The 24,932-nt window shown below is 37.5% G+C and overlaps 2 protein-coding genes across 2 annotated transcripts in view; both read left to right on the top strand.

Annotated features, from left to right (window-relative positions):
* IL17RD (interleukin 17 receptor D) overlaps window positions 1–20,600 on the top strand; it is a 43,594-nt gene extending 22,994 nt beyond the window's left edge. Inside the window, exons 2-13 of the mRNA XM_048316081.1 lie at window positions 665–722; window positions 3,960–4,085; window positions 5,505–5,623; window positions 6,311–6,431; window positions 7,484–7,528; window positions 7,623–7,774; window positions 8,159–8,224; window positions 8,651–8,705; window positions 9,636–9,746; window positions 11,383–11,567; window positions 13,883–14,819; window positions 17,094–20,600. Coding sequence (XP_048172038.1) covers window positions 665–722; window positions 3,960–4,085; window positions 5,505–5,623; window positions 6,311–6,431; window positions 7,484–7,528; window positions 7,623–7,774; window positions 8,159–8,224; window positions 8,651–8,705; window positions 9,636–9,746; window positions 11,383–11,567; window positions 13,883–14,819; window positions 17,094–17,209 — 2,091 coding nt within the window. The 3' untranslated portion in view covers window positions 17,210–20,600. The remainder of the gene's footprint in view (window positions 1–664; window positions 723–3,959; window positions 4,086–5,504; window positions 5,624–6,310; window positions 6,432–7,483; window positions 7,529–7,622; window positions 7,775–8,158; window positions 8,225–8,650; window positions 8,706–9,635; window positions 9,747–11,382; window positions 11,568–13,882; window positions 14,820–17,093) is intronic.
* A 4,132-nt stretch (window positions 20,601–24,732) lies between these two features.
* The window catches only part of ARHGEF3 (Rho guanine nucleotide exchange factor 3), a 110,960-nt gene continuing 110,760 nt past the window's right edge, over window positions 24,733–24,932 (top strand). The window contains 3 exon segments of the mRNA XM_048315641.1: window positions 24,733–24,750; window positions 24,752–24,820; window positions 24,822–24,930. Coding sequence (XP_048171598.1) covers window positions 24,733–24,750; window positions 24,752–24,820; window positions 24,822–24,930 — 196 coding nt within the window.

A 24,932-nucleotide genomic window follows, 5' to 3' on the forward strand; every position in this document is an offset into this window, starting at 1 on the left:
TAAATGGGTGGTATTTTTTTAAAGCTGATGGGAAATGTGATGTCATTTGCCTTTCAGGGAATGATATTGTATCATAAGAATCAGTGTTCCAGTTTTCAGCTTTGTGTCTTGTGAGGGTGATGCTACATTCTGCGTTTCAAAACAATTTCAGTGCTTTCTGAAGGGGAAGGTATTGCATCTCTGAGGACCAAAGTTCTTTTCTGTAAGTAGAGAAGAGACAGCAGACTCATCAACCTGGATTTCACCCTGGCAGAGCAGTTCTCTGGTTGGTCTTCAGTTTGCAGCATCTGCTTTAATGGTATTTGATAAAAGAAAAGAGTGTCTGAGGTAGCATAATGGATTTCTGCAATGGTGCTCTCTTGGAACTTCTGATACTCCTTTTCATGGTTGTGGAGTCCTTTTTGGCTGACATTCTTTTCTCTTGCACCGTTTCCCTTGGAGAACCCAATTTGATTTGTTTTTAAACCCTGATTAAAGGTATGGTTTTTGTACAGACACAATTCACCTAGATGGTGGAAGTTGAGAATATCATATAATTTTCTTCCAAAAATAAGCTTCTGTGATTCCCATCTACTGGGCAGGTCATACTACTTCAACAACTATTTCATGGCTTCATGCAAATACTATATTCAGATTTTCCTTTCTCCTTGTTTTTTTTCTCCAGGGGCTGTCATCAGTCACAAAGAACAATGGACTACTCAACATCACCTTTAAATATGACAGTAAGTTGAAAATCTGCACTATATTCACAAAAATCAAGGACTCCATCCCAGTTGTCAATATATTGCAACATGTCTCCTAAACTGGCTCTAGGAGTGGCATAAGCTCTTCAATATTGACATAATTTTAAAATCTAGAAAATCTGTGTCTGCTGGGTCTGGTAGATCTCCTTCTGTGTTTCACTGATAGTAAAACTATCTAACAATTTGTAGTAGTTTCTCTTTCAGGTTGGCCTACATCATTTGCCCAGTATTTGACTGAACATTATAGAAAATTATTCTGTGTAAAAATGTAGTCACTGAAAGGTTCAGTACACACGAAGACATAGGAAAGGATTCTTTTGAGCTTTATAGAGCTTTTCTCTGATGTGTGATTTTGGGTGAAAATGACATAATGTGTGTCTCGAGGTAGAAAAGGTATACAGGTCATATATTTAAAAAATTGTTGTTGCAAGGATAATATTGAATGTGAATATTGAAGAATATTGAATAGCATCTCTTCATTTAGTTGAATCAGTGAGAACTTTTCATCAGCTACAGTCTTCAAGGCCCAGGCCAGTGGAAAACTGCTGTCTACATTTGCAGTGCAGACAGATGGTTTTAGAGCTGTGGCAGATGTGGTGGTTTTGCAGCTAAACTGAGAACAAAGAAATCTCTGCCATAGTAACAGTGATAAACAGCTTGCAGCAGTAATACTTCAGACCTCTTCAAACATCTGCTAAATGGCTGTACCTTGTTGCTGGCGGTTATTTTAGATGTTTTGTCATCTTTCTTGTCTGGTTGTCAAAGTAGGACCGCTGACTACATTAAGAATTTATCCTTATGTGGGCAGGTAGTGGCCATCATCAGTATAAACTCAGTGTCCAGTCAAGGTCCTCATTTACATTAAATCAATGTTTTAATGCCAGTGCAAGTCATAGCTGGTTTTTTCTGCCTACCCAAAGAAGTTATTTCAGATGCTGAATGTAGGTAAAGTTTCATCACTGAGAGCATGCCTCAGGAAGCCTAACAATAGTGATTTGTTTCATTCTGGTCATCCTTTTGCTCCTCAATTTTGATGTTAATTTCTGAAGTTGCAATCCTTCACTGTGAATTTTTTTTAAATCTAATTTGATCTTAACACTTAAAATGAGCAAAATTTAAGTGTGTCAGATTGTACAAGATGTAGGTGATCACTACAAAAGAAGTATGATTTTGTTTTTTAATCTACATAAAGAAAACTAGGAAATAATACCAGTCAGAACAGAGATCCCCACATTTAGTTAACACAGTGAGTCTCTTTAAATCCCAGTATGTGTCATGTTTTTTCCATTAATTCTGGCACCAGAAACTGTTTTTAACCAATGAGAAGTATTAATTCACAATTGTGCTGGCACTGTGTGCTTCCTGGACAAAGGAGTTATTTGAGTTCTGCAGGACTAGGAAAAGAGTTTGCTGATATGAAGACTAAAGAGCTCACGTGGTATGGAAATACATATTTACCTTTAAAAATAAGCCAGCACAAAAGAGAATTTGGCTTGCTAGCTATGATTTAGGGGCTTTTATTTTACCACACAGCAACTCTAGCAATCTGTGTTTTATGATGCTAAATTAGTTGGTTAGATTATTTATTCAGGTGAAAAAGAAATGTCTGTTTTTTAGCATGTCGCTTGTATTCGAGTAAAAGAAGTGGTTTCCTAAAAAGTGTGATTTTTCCATGCTGTTTTCTTCCTAAAACTGTTGTTCTTTAAAACTGTGAATCAGTGACTTGCAGTCAGACTTCAGGCGTTTGTGCTATATTCCATTTTGGCAAATTGTCATTTGACCATAAAATTCTAGTAACCAGGATCCAAAATCTTGGGCTTGCTATTAATTAGATCCAGACTGAGCAAAAACCAGTTACTTCAAACTTTCCATTGAAAGAGATCCTCTCTCCTCCTAAGAGGAAGTTCATGCTGTCACTGAGTTCACTCATAGCAACCAAATTCTACAAACAGCAGAGTCGGTACCAACTGCCCAGCTTTTGTAAAAGGCAGTGTTGTACAGACTGTTCTATTCTTATGTCTGTGACAGTTATATAAAAGACCCCTTGCCATGGTTATTCATAGTAAAAAGCCATTTTCTAAATCTCCTTTACAGTTAATAATTTTTCTTTCCTTGCCCTTAAGATCACACCTCTGAATTAAATTTGAATTTACTGTATTGTGAATCATAGCACTTGATTTTTCATGTTTCTTTTCTACAAGCTCTGTATAGATGAATATATAGCATGTAAATGATCTCAGTTATTTTGAATTAATCATCAGTCACTAATATACAATCTACTGATGAATTTCTTCCGGATTTTGTTGGTTTCACTAGTTCAGGAGCAGAATGTTTTTCACACCCATCTTCATGTATACTGTGCTCCAGAACTAGTGAATCCCCTGCTTACTACTTCTCTTCCTGCCACACAGTATGAGCCTAAATATTGTAAAGCTTTAAAAGTAATAAAATTTGGGTTTATTTGTTTTCTTGTTTTGAAAACAAAAAGACATGGTAAAGTTCAACAACAAAGTCAGGAATCTTTTGGTTGTATTTTGTTTTCTTAATTAAAGCTAAAGTTTTCTATAATTAACATGTTTGTGGAGCTGTAACTTTAGGGAATACACTGTATTTTGTGAGAATAACAAGACAAAACCAGTCCTGAGTGAATCCAGTGGCAGTTAGGTGGTCTGCAGGGATGTGGCTGCAGAATGGGTGGCAGAGAGGACATGGATTTAGGCAGTAGGTTCTTTGTGGTCAGAATCAAGCAGTGTTTTGGTTCAAAAGCTCTTCTTGAGCAGTTCTCAAGCTTCACATGGTTTATTGTTCTCATATGTGCCTGATCATTGACCAACATTCTCTTGCTTTGAGCACTGTACATGAACAAAATTAATGTCAGTCTTCATATTCCTTTGAACAACTACAAGGAAAAGTTGTTCTCTTTTGGGAGTCCCAACGCATTGTGTGGTACAGGTTACACTGGTGGTATAAACTGGTAATTTCCTTGGGAGTCCTGTGAACTGTGGGTTGGCAACCAGTGAAAGTGGTTGTGCTCAATGATTTATGAAGTTTTGTGGCTTTTGGTGTCTTGAGACAAAAACTTCATCCAGATTTGCTGTATAGTACTTACAGAAAATAATGCACTGGTAATTTTACTTAGCTCAGTCTTGAAGACGTTAGGGAATTTATGTCAGCTGCAATGTTTTTCTAAAAGTGCTTATTTGTCCATATTTTTAGACTGCACTCCTTACCTGAATTCAGTGGGAAGACACATGATTGGAGATGTGCAGAACATCACCATCAGTCAATTTGCATGCCAGGAGCAGGTGGCTGTGATGATCCTTTGGACAGCAAATGCCATTGGTAAGTTCTAGAGGGAAATGGACTCACTCATCATGGGTTTGGTAATAACTTCCTGGTCATAGGTACTAAGTCAAATAATTAAACAATGCTTGGAATCATTGATGCAAACTGCCTAAAAAGAAAGGAATTGTTAACATCTTTGCAAAGCTCCTATTTTTTCCACTGAATTCTGCAGAATTGTGCAGTTGAAAGCATCTGGTAATCTTCAGCTGCAGACTGGATGGATCAGACACCCATGGGAAACAAAGCCTGGTGTTCTTCCTTGTAATCATCAGAGGTTAATCCTTTGGGAAATGTGAGGACAGAACTGCTGTTCAGACAGCTTGGGTAACATGGGAACTGGACACTTTCTCTTTCAGGGTCTTCGTGTAAGGACAAATAGTGCTTTTGTTCCATAGAACAGTGAGAACACGTTTGGCAACGCTTTATCTTCTACAAAATTATAAAACATTAATCAAAACACACAAACCTAGTGAACCAGAGGAGGTGGTGGAAAATGTGGAAATGATACATACGGGATTTTATTTTTTGGTTTGAGAAGCATAGCATAAACTGAAATGAGTCCATTTTGATTTATGTAGCATTTTACTTACAAAAGCTGTGTCTGTGTCATTGATAAATATGTGTAATGCTATTGAGGAGATGTAGTTAGATGAAGTAGTGAGAGTTAAAGAGCTGTGCAGTGCCTTTGATACCTGAGCCACAGAACTGTCACAGAGTTAACACTGGCATTTTCCTGGGATATTCACATCACTGTGACTCAGTTTAGTCGTGTCATGAAGTAATTCTGTGATGAGAACATTGTAAAGACACTGCTGAGATAAGTTGTATTGGAGTAACTTGAACAAAACGGGTGTAGTTCTGGCAGCAGTTATAAATAACTGGAAGTATACATGCACTGGAATAAATTCCATTCTTTTAGTCAAGTTTTCTGTTATCCCTTACTGTACTAGAGCTAAAGAAGTTGTAACAATTGTTATCATTTCAATCTGGTAGTCTCAGAGATGATAGTAAAATTTATAAAGGAATATTTCTATAATTTGCCAGCAAAATATTATATTTGATTGCTAGTAATGTGCTAGGAAATGTGAAGTTACTATAAAGTATTTCTGAAGGTGAAGAAGGTACTGATAACTTCTATTGCAGTGGTAATTTGGAAGCCCCAGATGAGACATGGGCCCCTCTGTTCTAAGCACTGCACAAGTATGTAGTAATTGTAGCCTTTGCCAAAGACTGAATTCTAGATAGGCAAGATAGAATGTGCAGAACTGATGTACAAGAACAGGTATTAAGTACAGACATATTTTGTATGACTGATAAGTTTCATTTTTAAAGACAAATGAAATACAAATTACATAAAATACCACATAATGCATTTTGAAATATTCATCTTCTGTTTAAATGCCCTGCTGTTTGTAGGGATTGAATACCTGAAGGGATTTCGAGTAATACTTGAGGAGTTAAAATCAGAGGGAAGACAATGCCAGCAGATGGTTTTAAAGGATCCAAAGCAGCTCAGCCCCAGTTTTAAACGAACAGTAAGTGCTTTGTTTCAAGAATAGTTCCAGTGTTGTTTGACTGTGTGAGTAGTTTTGAAAGTGTCTATCATCCTACAACGGTTTGGGTCATTAAAGGTCATCCAGTTCCAACCCTTCTGCCATGGGAAGGGACACCTCCCACTATCCCAGCTTGCTCCAAGCCCCATCCAGCCTGGCCTGGAACACTTGGAGGGATGGGGCAGGCACAGCTTCTCTGGGCAACCTGTGCCACGGCCTCACTTCTTCACACTGAAGGGTTTCTTCCCAATATCTAATCTAACCCTACCCTCTTTCAGTTTGATGCCATTCCCCCTTGTCCTATTACTCCATGCCCGTGTCAAAGAGTTGGTTGGTTCCCAAAAGTATTATTGGTGAAATTAATGATGGTTGTTGCTTTGGAGAGAGATCTTGTCCCTTTCGATAGAAGCTTCCCTGAAGTTGGGAACTCTGATTTTGGTGACTCTGGACTACAGATGCAAGTCTGTAATGGTCTACATCCAACTATGTATTGAGATTCCTCATGTCAGATTGGAATAGAGGAGTAGGTAAAGCATTCTTAATGTATTAATTTGAGCCTTTGATTGCAAAACTGGGGGCTTGTTGTGAAAAATACTTTTAGTATTTCAACTATTATATCAACTATAATAGTTGATTTTAAAATACGTTGCAATCTTGTCTTTTTTGTAGGGAATGGAGTCCCAGCCCTTCGTAAATTTGAAGTTTGAAACGGATTACTTTGTCAAGATTGTTCCTTTTCCTTCCATTAAAAATGAAAGTAATTATCACCCATTTTTCTTCCGAACTAGATGTAAGTATTGCATATAATATAGTATTGCATATAATATAGTATTGCATGTAATATAGTATTGCATATAATATAGTATTGCATGTCATCTCCTCAGCAGGCCTCCCCTCTCCCCAACGTTTTGGGTTTCCCAACAAAGGAATTTAGTGGATGATGATGTTGGATGAGTCTGGGATAAGTAGTTACTGACATTGTCTTGGAAGGAAGATCTGGGTGTTAAGCAGAAAGAATTTGCATGCCATAGATAAATCTCTAGTGTGCGATCATATGTGTTAGGCAGCAACCAGGAGAAAAGTCTCAGGTAGGCCTGAGATTATTGCAGGTTTGCCTAGAACAGGATCGTTCTGTGGTTCTCAGGATCATTTCACTCATGGAGATGGTTTGCTCCTCTCTGGACATTGTGGAGAAGGGAAGGTTATTTTTTGCTTTTGAGATTACAATTTAAAAACAGCTGTCTAGAGACGGATGTAGAGGAGGACATCTAAAATTGGATAGCAGCAGATCAAGTTGAATTTCTCTAAATTACTTAGCAATTGGAGGTAGAGAGAAGAAACTTGAATAAGCTCCTCAGTGCTCACACAGTATGGTGAGAAACTGCAAGTACCCTTTGGAGTGAACTGTTGATATTTGTCCTGCTAAGGGGTTTTTTCCCTGTAAAACTTTCCTAAGGTATTTTAAAGTCCGTCTGTTAATGCAGACTGCTGTACCATTGGTAGTAGTGCTCAGCATACTTACTCTGAGTAAATGTATTTAAGACTAGCTTAAACTTTCTCTCCTGACATGCTGCACCTGGTGTTATCCCTTTCGTCTCACTAAGAAATGTGCTACTCAAATTAATGGATCTCTGTTTCACATATCAAGATGAGAAGGGACTTGAAATCATGCCAAAGAAGTTAAGTTTGCAAAATGTATTTAGTCCAGGCATATTAGAGTCTGGGAAAGAAGTGGGGGTATTCAAAATGATGAGCTCCCTACTTTTGCCCATGTTCTTTTTCTGTTTAAGTAGCATAGCAGTTTGATACTGTATAATTTATAATTTTTCTTTATATTTGTAGCGTGTGAATTGTTGCTACAGCCAGAAAACCTTGTCTGCAAACCTTGTAAGTAAAATGTAATATTTTAATATATTAATCTTACAAAAAGTTACTGTACTTGAAGAGTAGTTTTGTGATTCATGAATATCTCCTCTGACAGACTGGAAGCCAAGGAATGTGAATGTTACCCAGCAAGGTTTTAACATGCAAGTGTCCTTTGATCATGCACCTCACAACTTTGGGTTTAGGTACTACTTTCTTCACTACAAACTTAAGCATGAAGGGCCATTTAAGCAAAAGACCTGCAAACAGGTATGTGGCTGAGTTGTGAAACTCTTAAAAGCAGAACACCTATTAACATGACGTGTTCTAAGGTCTTATAGAAGCTTTAAAAACTTAATATAAAATAGGATCAGTTTTAAAATTGTAAAACTATTTGGAACTGTTTATGTAAATAACAGTTGTACTGTGATAGCACTCATCAGTCAAAAGCAGGCTTGAGGGCTCCATTGGACCTGGATAACAGAAGTTTTTTCTGCAGGCAGAGGATTGTGTAATTGAATGGGCAGACTTAGTTTTGCTGGTTTAAGGTGTGTGAATACAAGAATGCTCTGCCTATTTCTAAACCAATGTGAATTCTTTATTAGGTTTTAAAAGTATGTGAATGGCTTGCAAAGTATTCTTTCTTTGATGTAGGAGCAGAACACAGACACTACAAGTTGTGTTCTTCAGAACGTATCTCCAGGGGATTATATAATTGAGGTAATATTTCTGAATAGTCTTTTGTGCAACACCTAAGTGAGGATGTTAATGGGAAAATGGAGTAAAATTAAAATATTTCAAACCACACTGGTAGAATTGAACTTCGAGCATCCCTACTGAAGTAACTTGGGCAAGTAAATTTTTTACAATGTTCTTGGCCTTTCCATAGCTTTGCTTCCCTGAGTGCACAGCACTTTCGTCTGTGCCTTAAATTGAAGTTGGGGGCCTGCATAATTCCTGGACTTTGATTTTTATTTTTGTTAATTGGAATTCTGTTGCTTGGTCAATTTTTGTTGTATTAGTTTGTGCTGCTCTTTAGTTTTAACTATTTCAACAGTAACTTTCTTCACATTTGGTCATAAGAGCTGTTACAGTTATTTTACGTATTGCAGAAAGTAAATAAAATTAATTTTTTACTTTTCCAAGCTGGTTGATGACACTAACACAACAAGGAAAACAATGCACTATGCACTAAAACCAGGTATGAGTTCTGTTTTTTAAACAATATACTATATTTAACGTATTAATTTAGATTCAGTTTTAATTATGTTGGAAGTAAGTCTCTATTTGACCTCTGTTTGCCGTAAGATAGACTATTGAGGTAATTGTGCTGTGATTTTTTTGACGTAATGAAAAAGGAGTAGAGGTGACACTTGAGCCTACACGTGTATCTCTCCACATTTATATTTAGTGGAGTTTAGATCAATCCATCATTGGAAATCTTTGTGGGAAAGTGGCTTTTGTTGTATATGTGGATATGAGGAATCATAACTTTAATTGTATATAATAACTGACAGTGCAGTAGTGTGGGAACAGTGTAATGAAACTGTGGGAGCAGCCTAAACACATCACCTGTGCCCTTCAGCCCTGGTACCAAACCGAGCGGTCTGGAGAACCTGTCAGGTGGATGCTTCACTTGCCTGTGGATCAGCCCTGTTTTTGAGAAGCTAAACAGGGATTTCAGAGTGTAACTGCAGCCTCAAAACAGCCACAGACGGAGGCAGTGGGAAAAATGCACTGAATCCTAATGCACATTGCTGAGGGTGATCTCTGCAAGAGGGCAGTTCTTTCTAAGTGGCAAGTTCAGCACCCTGGAACCAAAACGTGTCAGGTCCAAATGACCACTGCATATCTCATCAAAACTACACCTGACACAGGGCTGTTCTCCTGGGGCTGGTGTGAGTTGCAGCTCTTGTTACTTGTGTGAGCCACTGATGCTGTGGCAGTGGCACAACCACCATAAAACCTAATTTGAAATGGAGCAGGACATGATGTTTGGGCCTACTATATCTTCAGGAATTACCTGATAATAGAGTACTGCAGCAGTTTTGCATTCCCAGTGTGAAGATTTGTTCAGATAATTGTAGTATAGCATATTTGCATGGGGCTAATTCTGCTTGCTTTTTCCAAGTGCACTCCCCGTGGGCTGGCCCGATCAGAGCCATTGCCATCACAGTCCCTTTGGTTGTCATCTCTGCATTTGCCACGCTTTTCACAGTGATGTGCCGCAAGAAACAGCAAGGTAAGAGGGTTTATTCAGTACAAAGTTCAGTTTAAAGATATGCTTTTGCAACCAAAACAGTCTTAATTGGTAGGTTAATTCCAGAAATACCTTTATCTGAACATCTTTCTTTTCTATTTCTCTGTCCTTCCTCCTCTCAGCTTTTTTGTGTATTGAAACCTGTAGCAAATTCTTACTCAGTGCTTGAGGGTAATTGGTTGCCTAGACACTCTTGTATCACAGATCAAGGCTTCACTGTAAAAAGGAGAGATCAAAAGCAATATTGGAAAATATTTTTTATTTCATGTTTCTTTTTATTTGAGAAAGTACTATGTGACCATGTAGATGACAAACAGGTTTGTAAATAGGTATGTTTTAAACATTCCCTTCTTTTTCTCAGAAATACCTAATTCATTTTCATTTTAAATCAGAAGGAAAGTAAAGGCATGTGATGCCAATACAATTCACAGTGCTTTCTGGAATACTATCTACAGCTACTGTTCCAGATTTGCTCACTTTCCTGGAAGTTGCCTTTACCTTTCATTCTAAGCCATCTTCCTAAATTTACTCTAAGCCCTGCTTGCAGATGTTTTTCTAACTTAGATTCCATCCCTCCTTGCTGACTTCTCCTCTGTATCCAGGAGCTGGCAAGCAACACTTGATACATTTAAATGTTAAAAATCCATTGGCTTTTTTTACAGAATTTGGAGAACCGTGGTTTCATGAATAATGGAAAAAGAGAGTACTTCTCCAAACCTCAGATATCTGTGTTATCCACCTGAATTTTGGCGCTGAGATATACTGCAAGTGCTATATGCCAGCTGGGTTAAATCCTTTTACCTTCTGGTCTCCTGTAGTTATGCCTTTGCTCGCAGCTAGCACAGTTCCAGCAAAAAACCCAGACAAATCACTGAGGATTTGTCTACAGAGAGAGCTGTTCCAGAATAGTTATTCCTGATGAATTGTTCTGAATTGAATCCCTTGATGGATATTTGTATTTTGAAATACTCATGCTTTATTCCGAATTAGTTTAACCAGCTGTAGAACTAGATTGAATTAATCTGGCATATGGCCAGACGTTTTTGTTCCAGCATAAAAGCATCTATGCAAGGAAAGAAACAGTAATAGCTATTTTGATTTAAATTAATCATATCTTAATTCAAATTAATGTCCAAACACGGGTGTGTATATATACACTAGAGAGATCCTGTATGATATCCTGAAGGGGTCTGTGGACCTGGAGTTTAATATTCTTACCTGGCTTATCTTGTGGTTTGGGGTTTTTAGGACAAGAGACTTAGTTAGACAGGAAACTCTTGAAGATGATACATCTTTCAGGCTTATACTATTTGAACAGAGATTAGAAGCTGGTTAATGGTGAAACCACCTCATTCTGTCTATAAATTAAACCTTCCTTGTGTTTTCTGAGTTGGACAGAAATAACTGCACATTTAACTTTGAAAGTGTATTCCACATGTAGCAACTCTTAAGCTGGATAAATAGAGTGTGCGCAACTTTTCTTTTTCAGGATGGAGAGGAAAGTCTTCAGAAAAAAACCCCATTATTGTATGCATTAGTAAAGAGTCTACAAAAGTAATAAAAACCCAACACAAAATCAAGCTTTATAGAGTGAACTCTCTTTTCTCTTCCAATTTAGAAAATATATATTCCCATCTAGATGAGGAGAGCTCAGAATCTTCAGCATATGCTGCAGGTCTTCATGTGGAAAGACTTCGTCCCCGGCCAAAAGTGTTCATCTGCTATTCCAGTAAAGATTGCCAGAAACACATTAATGTCATCCAATGCTTTGCTTATTTTCTTCAGGACTTTTGTGGCTGTGAGGTAAACTCAACATTTCATACGTAAACAACTTTTCCTTAATTGAAACAGCACTCCCAAAATCTGTGCTTGAAAAGTAGGTATTTCAGTCCCTCCTTTCCACAGAGATAACTTTCATTATTTTTCTAAATATTGGCTGTTGAAATGTACTTTACTTGGGGAAATGAACAGATCTTACCCAGTGTAAAAAAAAAACCAACCAAAAAAACCCCCAAAAACCAAAACAACCCAAACCAACAGAATAGTGGAAGATCATGATTCCAGGACTTTCATTCAGCCATGTTTAGCTTGCTTTGAATTAAATGCTTTTTCTGTTCGGTAGGTCTTGCATCTTTTTAGTCAGCAGCCACAAAGAGGTGTTTTTGTCTACCTAATATACTTCGGTATTCCTAAAATATGTTTTATATTGTAATTTAAAAGAAGTTGAATCTCTCAAGACTTCTACTCATAGAGCAAAAACTGCATTATTAGCATTACTTGTTGACAATATGTACTTACTAATTGATTTTTATTTTTTTACTTCCCATCTGTTCCATTAATACTGTAAAATCAGCAACTCTTTTTTTTTCCTTGTTTTTGTTTGAAAGCTATGAGAGAGACATTCACATTGCTACTTTGAATGAGTAGGCTTAGAATCTCATACTGCTTTCTAAAATAGAATCAATATGTGGCCAGTTTTTCACTTTCCAGCTGGAAAAAGGCAGGACAATCGTTGGTCTCTTTGTGCTGCATTTTTCCTCCCATCCCCAGGATGTGAATGGGGTGAGCTGGAGCTGGGTTTCATTACAGCAATTCTGCTCTCTGGTGACCAAACACAGAAACACAACCGAGGCCTCACGTGTTTGGTGGGGATGGTCAGAACTTTTTCGTCTGTTTAAAACAGTTCAGGATAAAGTGTTCCATAAGTAACTTACTTGAAACCCCTTTTAGTGATGTACTTAAGCCCTGCTGCACTGTTTCTCTTTGGAATAGTGTTGAGGTGAGCTCTTACTGCTCTAACAAAGTACCATGGTCTCAGGCATCATTTAAAATTTATATAACAAAATATTGATAGCATCTATGTACAGAAATAATATATTTTGTTAATAAAACTGTGGAGTTTAATACAAAAAGTGATGCTCAGTGCATAACAGAAGAATTGCACAAGTACTTTTGGTATGGAATTGGAATGTTTTCTCATAAAGGATAAAACCAGTGGCATTTAGTAGCCATTTAAAAATAACTTGTCTGTAATAAAAATAATTTCTCACAGATAGCAGGTCACACAGGATTTTGAAGAACAGAAACAAAACCAGACACAAAACTACCTGCATCTCCCAACAGCAGTAAAATGACTCCTCTTCCCCATGCATAGAATAGAGTTGTCTGTTTGGAAGGAACTGACAGTGATCATCCAGTCCAGCTGACTGAGCACTTCAGGCAGGATCACTTTCTTCCTGCAGCCAGCTGTGTGGTAGCAGTTTTCAGGAGTCCTTGTGTTCTGGGCATTCACCTGCTCTGTCTTCTGATGGGGCAAAGTTTTCCACTCTGCTGTGGGTGATACATAGCAGAGGAGATATTTTTGTTCTCTGGAAAAATGCTTCAAAGAAGATCTTATAAGTCGTTTTGATGTGTGTCTATTATGCAAGTTTTTTGCATCTGTTTTTTTCTCTTATCCTACTACTCATTCCTCCTGTGAGATAAAGCATTGTGTCCCTCCTCTTGCTGTACACCAGCATTTCAGATCATGTAGAATGGTCAGAGAGCTTGACAAAGTACAAAATAAGATAACTCTTAGGACAAAATTTTCAGAGCTTTCTCATCAGATAAAACTGCTGTTGTTTTGCATCCTAACTGGAAGGACTTGATATTATAGGCACTAATTAGGTTTCTATCTAGATATGAAAATTATTGGCATCACACTTCATTAGTATGCAAGGATGATAAGTGAATATGGCACTTAGGGGCACGGTTTAGTGGTAGACTTGGCAGTGCTGGGTGAATGGTTGGTCTTGATCTTAAAGGTCTTTTTCAATCTAAACAATTCCATGATTCTTTTACTTCTGTTACATTCAGCACATTATGGACCCAAACATACAATGGTAAACTGTTTGAGGCAAGCACAATTGTTTATTGTGGGTTGATGATATCAAATTTAGTTCCATAGGTAAATTCTGATTTACTTGGTGCAGCCACATTTCCTATGTTCTTTTTATTCCCCAAGAAATACTGCTATGTATCAAATCCATAGTGCTTTTTTTTTTTTAAGGAACTACTTGGGTTTACATACATGAAAGTTAATATCAACCAGAATTTTTTTTTTTTTTTTCTTTTTCCAGGTGGCTTTAGATTTGTGGGAAGATCTAAAAAACTGTAAAGAAGATCAGAAGGAGTGGCTTATTAAAAAAATAAATGAGTCCCAGTTTATCATCATTGTGTGTTCCAAAGGAATGAAATACTTTGTTGAAAAAAAGAACTGGAAGCACAGAGGAGTCACCAAAGATGCAGGAAAAGGAGAACTCTTTCTCTTTGCTGTGTTGACTGTTGCAGAGAAGCTTCGTCAGGCAAAGCAGAATTCAGCTGACCTCTGCAAGTTCATCGCAGTCTACTTTGATTACTCCTGTGAGGGAGACATCCCTGCTATTCTGGATCTAAGCACTAAATACAAACTCATGGACAATCTCCCCCAGCTCTATTCACACTTACACTCCAGAGATCTTAGTGTACAGGATTCAGATGTGTTTCCTGTTAACATTAGTAAAAGGAATTATTTCAGGAGCAAATCTGGGAGGTCCCTTTATGTTGCTATTTGCAATATGCATCAGTTCATTGATCAGGAACCAGATTGGTTTGAGAAACAATTTATTCCCTTCCCTCTGCCTTCTTTACACTACTCGGAGCCTGTCATGGAAAAATTTGATTCAGGCTTGGTTTTAAATGACTTGGTGAATAAACAGGTGATGGATGGTGATTTTTACCTGAAAACAGATCTAAATATTTCAGTGGGGAATTCAGACTCTCACTGTATAATTCAGCACTTAAACCTTGGAGAAGATACAGAAACTCAGGACATTCAAGGTGATGGCAGCTCTGTCCTTCAGCCATTGTTACATATTGTTAAAGCTTCAAATCTGAAAGACATGCCTCGAGATTCTGGAATCTACGATTCATCTGTTCCTTCTTCTGAATTATCTTTACCTTTAATGGAAGGACTATTGACAGACCAAATGGAAACATCTTCCATTACAGGAAGTGTTTCTTCATCATCAGGTTTAGGTAAGATACAGCAGTGTTTCAAAACTTACGTTCAGTTACTGTGCATATTTCTGCCGTCTCCAAATAGGTAAGATAATATGTGAGGAGCCATATAGAAGGCTGCAGAGAAAGGTAAGCATGGTATAAAGATGGTAAGACAGGTACAGTAACTTTGGGAAAACGAATCTTTTTCTTAACTTACAGTGTGTGGAGGAAATCTTAGCTAGATAAGATTTCACTAAAATTCTATTAATAGGTCACTACTCATTAATTGACGTATTATTGGAGAGATAGCTTCTTTCTTCCTTCCAGGGGCTCCTTGGCAGCTGGGATTTCAGCTGACAGCTGTGTGGTGTAATCAAGAGGGTGATATGGTGAAGCATTCTCACAGACAGCCATAAATCTAAACCTGACATCCTATTTTGCTCCAGCACATACTGGATCCTTTAGGGATATTTTCTGTACAGCTCAAGTTTCAGAATGACATCAGGCTTCTCACCACATAGGGAGCTGGGGAATGAACAAGTGGGTTTCAGTGGAGGAATTTAAATGCTTGGAAGACACTCACCAGAATAGATACCCATCTTAGATGCCTCCAGTTAGAAGGTGTAAATTTTGCCTCAGGCTATATAAAAAAACCTGGTCTGACCTTACTAGTTATAGGATATTGAACTGTCATCACAACTTCATCAGCGTGGAATGTTCCAGCAATTGTATTGACATGATAAAACTGCACTTTGCTAAGATTTTCCATAAGCAGCTACAACAGGTGAATATTGCATTTTGATGGTAGTATGCTGTTCTGCTTTCTGGAATGAGTGCTGACAGTGAGTTAACTAGACTTTTCTCTTGGCTAAATTAATTTTTTAATATTATTAAGATAATTCATAACTAATGTTTGATGCCAGAATTATCTTGGAAGAAGAGAATACAAATGCTGATTTACAGATATAGCACCTATATTTATCAGGTAGATAGTCTACAGGACTAAATAGTTAAAATTTGAAAAAAACTTCATGTGGAAAACCCCCCAGATTTACTGATTTAATTAATTAAGTCACAATTACTCTGTTTTCAAAATTAAAACGATATTTTTTAGTTTCGTACCATCTTCTAATTCAGCCTTTTGTCACGTTTGTGGGAAAAATTACAGATATCTCTGTAACGCTTCTAGTGAAAGTAGGATGCTGGTTTAAAATGTATGGTCTCCCTGTAAGTATGCTTTCCCAGTGTCCCCTCCCGATTCAATTACTGAGCTGTCAGCTGGGTATCCCAGCTGCAAGGAGGCACTGGAAGAAAGAGGCAGTCTTCCCAGTAATTAATTCTCAAGTCACATACTCCCTTGTTAACATGCTTCAGCTGGAAAGGTTAAACGTTAGAGCTCTTGCTGGTAGAGTTGGATTTAACACTGATGTTCCAGTGTCTTAAGAAACCACTGTAATTTCTGCCATTTTCCCATTTACTGTCCTCATCCAAAAGCACCACTCTGACTGACTCTCCCCCAAACCTGCCTCAACCAAGGCACAGTATTAATGAGGTACAGGGTAGACAGGAGACAGTATTTGGAACTGAGCATCATCTGCCTTTTAGAGTGCAACCCATTAAATTTCTTTAGTGTCCCAGACATACAAAACATTTATAGCCCTAATATTTAGATGCCTGATAATGAGAGGATTAAATTGAATTTTTAACTTTTATTCTTGTTCTGAGAGGTGGACATTATTATTACTCTGAATTCACACTACATTTTGGTTTTTTACTTATTTTTTACCTGTTACTTGATCAGAACAGATGTGAATAGCTCTGACATTTAGCATCTCAGAAGAAGATCTTTCCTTTTTTCCTTAAAGCACCGTCTGATATAATCTTTCGAAAAAAAATCATCAATCACGAAATTTAAAATCCTAAATCACTTAATTTGTAATCCTTTCTTTCAGTTCAGTTCCTATGCAGAGTATTGATGTGCAAAGAAAAAATCCCCAAAGAGATCATCATATTTGGCATCCTCAGTTGAAGTTCAAGCCAGTTTAATTTTGAGGAAGTATCAACAACCAGACCTTCACTAGGTCCATTCACTAATACGGTCTTCCCAAAGAAGTCCTGCCTGGGAAGAAAATTAGTATTGTATCTTTTGATAAGGTTTTACTGAGCGTGGTGGTTCAGCCTCAGGAGTGTATGACAAGAGGGTGCAGAGGTTTTTCATAAGTTTTCTTTGCATTGTTTCTGAAATGTTGACCAAATACAAAATCACTGTTTCAATTAACGAACTTCACTTTTTTTTTTTCCCTTTTATAGGGGAAGAAGAACCTCCTGTAATGACTGCTACAAAGTTCTTAGTGCCTGGAATATGTAAAGCAGAACTTCATTGCCATATCCACACTGATGAACTGCAGGCAATTGCTCCTTTATAATACATCACAACGTTGTTATGCATTGCCACTTTATCAACGGCCTCTGTTTGTGCTTTAACTACCACACTGTCTCAGCACTAAATCTACTTGAAGGAACAAACAGCCCCTGAAGAAGATCTGTTATTCTCTTTTTTGTGGCCAGTAAACTTGAATCTGTTGGTCTTTTTATAAAAACTCTTTCATGATTTGAAAAATGTAGCATGGAAAAATAGAAGAGAATACATTTAAAATTATTCCTGTTATAATTTAAATGTCATGGCATTACACTGTTTATAGATGCCATAATCAAAATTTAGTATTTTTTGCTAGGAATAACTTTGCAACTGGACATAAAATAACTTGGAACATTAAGCCTTAGTAAATTTTGTAGTTCAGCCTCTAGTTTTAAGTGCTGATGTACTTGATGGCAGGAGTGTTGTAGTGAATGAGAACAGGATTTTTTTCAGAAGCAAGGTAAAATGCCAAAGGTAAGATCAAGAAATTCTCCATCAGAAGAAATAATTTTCTTTTAGAAATGTTGGAGCTCTTTTCCTCAGTCTGTTTTTCCCAGATGTTAATGTGTCTCAGTATTTAACTTCAGTGCATGTCTCCCTGTTCTGCCACAGTCTGGCTGTGGTGACTCACAAACAGCACCATGCTGAGGCTGAAGTGTCGTTTTTTTTAATAGACAAAAATACAGGTCCTCCATATGCTGAGTGATACCATGGAAACAAAGTTTCCTATTTTCTTCCTGAAGGGCTAATCTAAAGAATAAAGAGATTGGGGAAGGAAGAGTGCATTTTATATTGAAGATACTCTGGGTTTGTTCAGCCATGAGATGAGTATGCTTTATGGGGGGGTTCATACTGTCCTTTGAGGACATGGTGCTACAACACCACCTGGGGTAAACCAAGCCAAGCCAAGCAGTTAACAGGCAGGAATGCTTTATCTTGAGTCAAGCAGTAAACAGAAGCCAGTGAGTTACTCTGCAGTTTTCACTAGTTACCATCACTTAGTGATTAAGATCATGTACTGTCACTAGTGTTGTATTAAGGAAAAATGCAAAAACTACAACTGGCCATGTTTATCTGCTGACACAGAGCATGCATGTCCTGTTTCCTGCAGTGACCAGCTGAGTAAATCCTCATTCAAAATGTCCCTCCTGTTTCCAAGGAGCAACTTTTCCAGAGTTAAACACATCTGTGTAACTGCAGTTCCAGGCACTATTACAATAAGCGTGGGAACAGCAAATACTAAAGGATACCTTACCAATGTGCCTTTGCTCATTCTGCTCGTGGAGTCAAATTCTGTCTCATTGAACCTGTATTCACATTCCACTAGCAGGAAGTTACTTTAGGGAGAATTAAGGGAGAACTCAAATACCTCAAACATTCTCTCAGTTTTAATAGATGAGAATTAGACATTGCTAACTGTTGCATTTTATTATCCATTTTAATAGCATGAGATAGAACTATTAAGTGATTATTTTGGCTGAGTAGCTGTAAGGCTCACGGGTTGTTTTCTTGCGTTGTTTTTGTTTTGGTTTGGGTTTCTTTGCGTCAGTTTGTATTTAATCTTTTGAATTTCCAAACAAAAGACTCTTGAGATTGTTATCACAGATGGAATAAGAAAGTGCTGTAACAATTATTTGTGTATAACCATTGATGGCAGAACTCTGACATGCTTTGCAATTGTAATTAATATGGAATTCTGTGACCATTTGGATGCATGTGTTGGATCTGGAGGGCCTTGTCCATTAATGTAATGTTCCTTACTCTCTCTGCTTTCTGAATTTCAGAGAACATTACCTGGAAAACTTCAAAACTTGCAATATCTAAGTTTAGGTAATTTTACTCACACAGTGAATCATGTGCACCTTTGATGATTTTTTTTTAAGGCTGTGCCTTGTGCCTTATTGAAGGCAAAATTCTCCATGTTTTCCAGTACTTGAAGGTCAAATTAGGCAGAATCACTTAGAGGTAAATGCTCCTCCATTAAATCCAGCTATGAAGGATCTTGATTTGGTGCAATTCTTGTTATTTTACTGGAGAAAGGGTTTGGGTTGAATAAGACAAGGCAGAAAGGTGACACAATTTGTGTGCTGAAGATCTGCTGTGCATAGAAATGCCAAAGCTGCACAACATGAGGAGGAGGAGGCAGTTTCTTAGCAGTGAGCTGGTGGAGGTAATGCTGTTTTCATCCATGGGAAGTCCCAGCTTGCTTACTGTTATTTAATGCTGGGCTAAAGATTGGGAAGATTTCCTTGTTCCATTAAATGAAATTAAGTTTTCATTTTGAGCTCTAAGAAAGCTGAGTGTTGAAAAGGGATTAAGGCAGTTGCACAAAGAATTGTTTGTCATTAAAGTTGGTTTTTTTTAATTTGTTCAAAATTTGCTGTACAATCTTGCAAAACTTATTTGTTAATTATGAAAAGTCTGTGCAGATGACAGTTAAATCTAGGGATGTGAGGGAAGAAAAATTCCTTTATTCCTTCTTATCTTAAGGTGGAAGCAGCATATTGTATGTACTCAGAAGAAAAACAATATAATTAAGTGAAAATATAGATTAGGACAGCCCACACTTAAAGTATACAAAAGTAAGAGAAGTAATACTTAATCTAACTTAGTATAGTTTTTTTACAAAGTCACAGTTCTTAAAACAATTAAAAAGATACTGTGTATATTGAGATGCTGGAAGAACATAGTACTGAATTGGCAAGAATTCTTTTTTTTTTTCTCTAATGAGAATAGCATCAAAAATCCTTGTAAAAATTATTTTTTTAAAGATATGTTAGCACATGTTAGAGATTAGTTTACTACTGTTTTCAAGCATTAGTAAATTCTAAACATCATGTTAATGGCAAAAGGATCCCTTTTAATTTCTGCTATTCTCAAGTGTGTGGACATTGGGGGTTTTATAGTGTATTTTCTGGGAGGGTGGAAAAAACATTGGAAAGCTGAAGGCTCAAGATGTGGCAGCGTGTTCAGCATTTTGAATGATGAGTACAGTTGTTGTCATAATTTGTATGTGTCCAAGGACACATAAACTGTTGAAAATGGAATGCACCTGACATTTGCAGAAATAATTTTTTATCATACTATAATTTAGAAGTTAAATATCAAAATAAAATATTTTTATTCCATTTCATTCATTGGGCTTTTCTTATACTACTAAAAAGAAATGGCTTAAAAGTGCAGTGGTTTTATCCTGCATCCTTTGACTGCAGTTCCACACAGCACACAAGCAGCCAGACCTGCTAACTGCTGTTCATGCTCTACATGAGGGAGGGAAATGGCTGTTTTGATGGGTCTTTATAATAGTCGAGCAACTCTAAGAAACTTTAACTTCTAAATCTTCTGTATTGAACAGACTGGGTCTGATTTTATTTTTTAATAAAATGGTGTTAATGTGATTTTATGTAATTATTTTTCCTGTATCCTCCCCTGAGGTCTCCTAGCAGTACATGGTTGTTCTGCATGCCAAGTGAAACCTATCCACATCCACAAAACTGTAATAACCTGGACTGGATTCATTTTGTCAAAGAGGATGTGATAAATACGTAAGATTTATATGTGGTTTCTTTTCATCCAACTGATTTCAAAGCACTGCTCCAGTCAGTGAACCTTGCAAACTGTAATTTTAGGGGTAGGCCTTGAAACCACTCTGATTCCTTATGTTGCTCAGGTAAATGAAGGGAATCTAGTTATATAATGTTAGATACAATAATTTATAATATAATAGACTTAATAGGTTACAATAGTAAAAATCTATGCAAGAAGAAATCAACATCTGGAGAATTTTCTTCATCAGGTTGTAAAAAGACTTAAAGCTGTAACAGTCAAGGCTGATTTACAAAAATCAGACTCTTCCAGACTCTCCTGGTAGGGTCGCAAGCCTTGACAATAGATGACAGATTGAACTAGTCTGAGTGAGTGGATGGAATGCTGTCCTGTTGGGCTGCTGATTTAGTTGGAATTCTAGCTATTTAGTTGCTAGTGGTGTGCAAAAAGGTCTGCTTGAAGAGAGGCTGTCTTGTTGATCATATGAGTCAGGTAAGTTTATTTCATGGCAGTCCATCAATTTGGCGTTTTATCTCCACAGGGGAAGTGTGTATCTGTGGTTTCAAGTAATTCTAAACTCTAACACATCTGCTCCATGTGCAAATTCTGTATTAACCCTTTAACTGTAAATCAACATAAAATTGTTCACAAAACTTGCTCTGAATTTTTGTTAATAGCCAGCCAGTTTTATGATGAGATTTCACTCAACCTAAAATAGTTTGCTACTGATAACCATAATACATTATCCGAGGAACACAACATTTCTTACATTTCTTTATTACTACATTTCTTAATAGCCATAGAACCCTAGATTATACCAAAGACTTGGTAAACTGATAAAGTGTTTTTTCCATTTTAAACTAAATTAACCTTTAGAGGCTGTCTTTTATTGGAATATTGACTACTTCCAATAACTGCAAACCAGGAGTTCTTCATTACCTTTGACAGTACACTAAAAATACAGATCAAACCTAAAAACAGAAGTCACCTTCTTCATGGTTAAAAAAAATTGATTTCTAACCCAATTACAGAGGATTAAACTTCTCAAATTGGATGCCTTGCATAGTAAAAGGGAAAATTAAACACTTGGAGAATGGGCTTGTTTGTTTATTTTTTACATAATTACCAAATTAAACTGTTTTCTAAAGAAGAAGAATCCCCAGAAGTATTTTACATTAAGGAAACCAGTGCCAGGAGTATTTTCAGGGCAGCCAGCTCCTGTCTGGTAAAAATAATTTACAGTGCAAGTTGTAGAACTATAATCACGATATAAAAGTGGTTTTTGGCAACATTCTTTAGGCCTTTCCAGAAGGCAGTGGTCACACCCTTTTTAGTAATGCTTTATTTCTCAGGTGATTCAACCAATCTCAATGGGTCTGGTTATGAAATCAGATACTAATGATGGGAGTGAGAGATTTTTTTTCTTCATAAGTGTACAACTGGTCACACACAGGCCATGAGCAAGTGTTACTGTGCTTGTGTTACATGAGAACTGGGTAGGAACTAGATGAGGAATAGGAGATAGGTCCACTTGGGAACAAAGGTGGGCTGGTGTCAGCTGAAGGCAGAACAGGGTTTCTTGCCTTGGTCTTGAGCCGTAATGGTGATTCTTTGAGCAGTCTGTGACCACTCAGTGTATTTGGTAAGAGATTATTGTAACGCTTTGGCATTTTGCAGTAACTTGGGTGGTGGAACCACAGGGCACTGGTTCATGTCCCAGGGTTCTGTGGCACCACTGCAGCAAATCCTCTACTGATGGAGCATATGGGAGAGTGGCACAGCAAGAACTGTAGGAGGAGGAAGAGGTAGATTTGGGGCAGACGTTAAGCAATGTTTTATTTCCTTTACAACACCCCACAGAGACCTCTGAAGTGTGAGGTACCTCGGGGCAGACTCTGCAGGGGCCTGTTTCAGCCCCGTAGCACTCCTTGGTACTATTCCTGTGGAAGTACATTGCTTGATGAGAACCTGGTTTGCAAGAATGACTCCTTTATAATTTTGATGAAAATCTGGAGTGATTTCATTGCTGTCAGTTACATCATACTTATTTCAAAATAATTAAAAGTGAGAATAGAATTAGACCTGCTTGTCTTTAGCAATGTCTAATAGAGGGGATGTACCCGTAAAAGCCATGAGTCATCAACAGAAAGGAAACTGTCTGCTCTTCATTGTAGCTTTTGCAAACATGCCAAGGTGTGTTTAGGTGTTAGGAAGGAAGTCACCATCTCTTTGCTGAACAGTTGGACCAATGCTCAGCTACTGAGGGTGGAGTGGGAATACCAGTGACAGTGAATCAGGAAAACAGGGCAGGATTCGTGTTTCTGAACTTCACCTTTTTTGCTTAGACTGCCTCCAAAGCTGAGAAATACCAGTACATTTATTTGATTATTCATGTTTTTACCCTTGAATTGGCTTGCTAACCATTTTTTTTTAAAGTGTAAGTCAGATATCACTGTGTTTTTAAGATAATGTTTTGGACTGAAGTAATAATACATTTAACATTTGAATTTTATATTTTGCATACTAAAGAAGATTCCATGCTTATGATTTTAAAATGCTGAACAAACAATAATTAGAAATTGCATTTGATAATTTATCATCTTTAAACCCAGGAAATGCAAATGAGTAATTACTAAAAAGTTTCCAGTCTCCCTGGACAATGCTTTTAGTTGATGTGTTTGACCGGCTTCCATTTTGTTATATAATTATACATGTTACATCAACTAATTGTTCATTCCCTGTGTGCATAATAAGTGGAAATTTTGTGGACACATAAAATACTCAAAAGTCTCTAAACAGAGCATCTCTTCCCATTTCCTGGTAATGAATACCGAATTAAGCTTTAAAACGGGTCTGGAACTGTCACTTTCTGTGACGGACATGATAAGCCCTGGATAAAAAATGGACATGCACTTACAGCCTGTGCATCTCTGCTTTTGTAACAGGCACTACCAAAGCAGGGGGTGGATGTCTGTTTTCCACTTTTCTTGGCCGCAGCTATGACAGATTCAGTGTTCCAGGAATTACCAGATTTAAGAAATTACCAGACTTAAGCAACCTCACAGATTTCTCCATTCTGCTAATTGTATCAATGCTGCTGGGAGCCCAGGTTTTGCCCATAAGCTGGTGTTGCTTAAGACATAAACCCTTGACTTTGCCATAGGGCAAGAGAAGTGCCAGGTCTCCACACACCTGTATAATTTATGTGAATTGCTACTTTAAGAGTAGAAAAAATCCCCAGCTGTAAACTACTATGTAAAACTACTACAGCATCTTGATGGCTATTATCCAGTTAAATTGTCCCTAGTTTAAAAAGAATTCACCTTAAGAACCAGTTTCTTTAAATACGATTTTAATTCCATAATGTTTTCATACAGTGTGGAGTTTAGAGATTACTTTAGTGTTCCAGCCTGAAGAAATGACATGGAATTAGAGACCTTTACTTAAAGAAAGGTCTGATGTCCATATTTCTCTTCCACATTCCTATCCTCAGCAATTAGAAGTGACAGAGAGATGAAATCTCCTTGCAAGATGTTGGTTTAGAAAGTAAGGCCAAACCCTAGTTAATTATTAGTTATTCTACTGTAAAGTGTTTCTGGTGTCTGGGCTACAAAATGTGGTGAGTTTCTTTATTATTGTTTTTCCGTTGGCTGTTTTATGTTGGCAATGCCACTACTGTGAGAGAGACCTACCAGCTACATTTGAATTTGTATTTAAGTGATGTAATTGTTAGTATTTATTATTATTATACTGACTTCAGTCACAGAAAATAATATTATCTTTACCAGGTACAGTACAAACAGCAGAAAGAGTCCCTCATCTAAAGTGCTCATCATCTACATGCCTCCAGCTTCACATCTCTGTATTTTTCCAGGTCAGTAGGACTTTTGAATGTATTTCCATACTACTGCTTTTGTCCAAAACACACATGCCTGTTACCGTATGTACATTATTTGTCACTATTTTGCCCAAGTTTTTAACCTAATGGGACCTGCTCCTGGTCCCATTGCTGTTAATCTCGTTTGAGATTCTTAACGTGGCGTGATGTACTTCGCCTTTTTTTGGTCGGTCTGCCTCCTTAGCTGTTCCCGACCCCAGCTTGGCTTCCTTCACCTTCCCCGGGCGGGAGGCGAGGGATGGGAGGAGGCCGGGGCAGCGCAGCCCGGAGCCCCGGCAGACCCAGG

This window comes from Corvus hawaiiensis, chromosome 11, assembly GCF_020740725.1.
Source record: "Corvus hawaiiensis isolate bCorHaw1 chromosome 11, bCorHaw1.pri.cur, whole genome shotgun sequence".
Taxonomy (NCBI): Eukaryota; Metazoa; Chordata; class Aves; order Passeriformes; family Corvidae; genus Corvus; species Corvus hawaiiensis.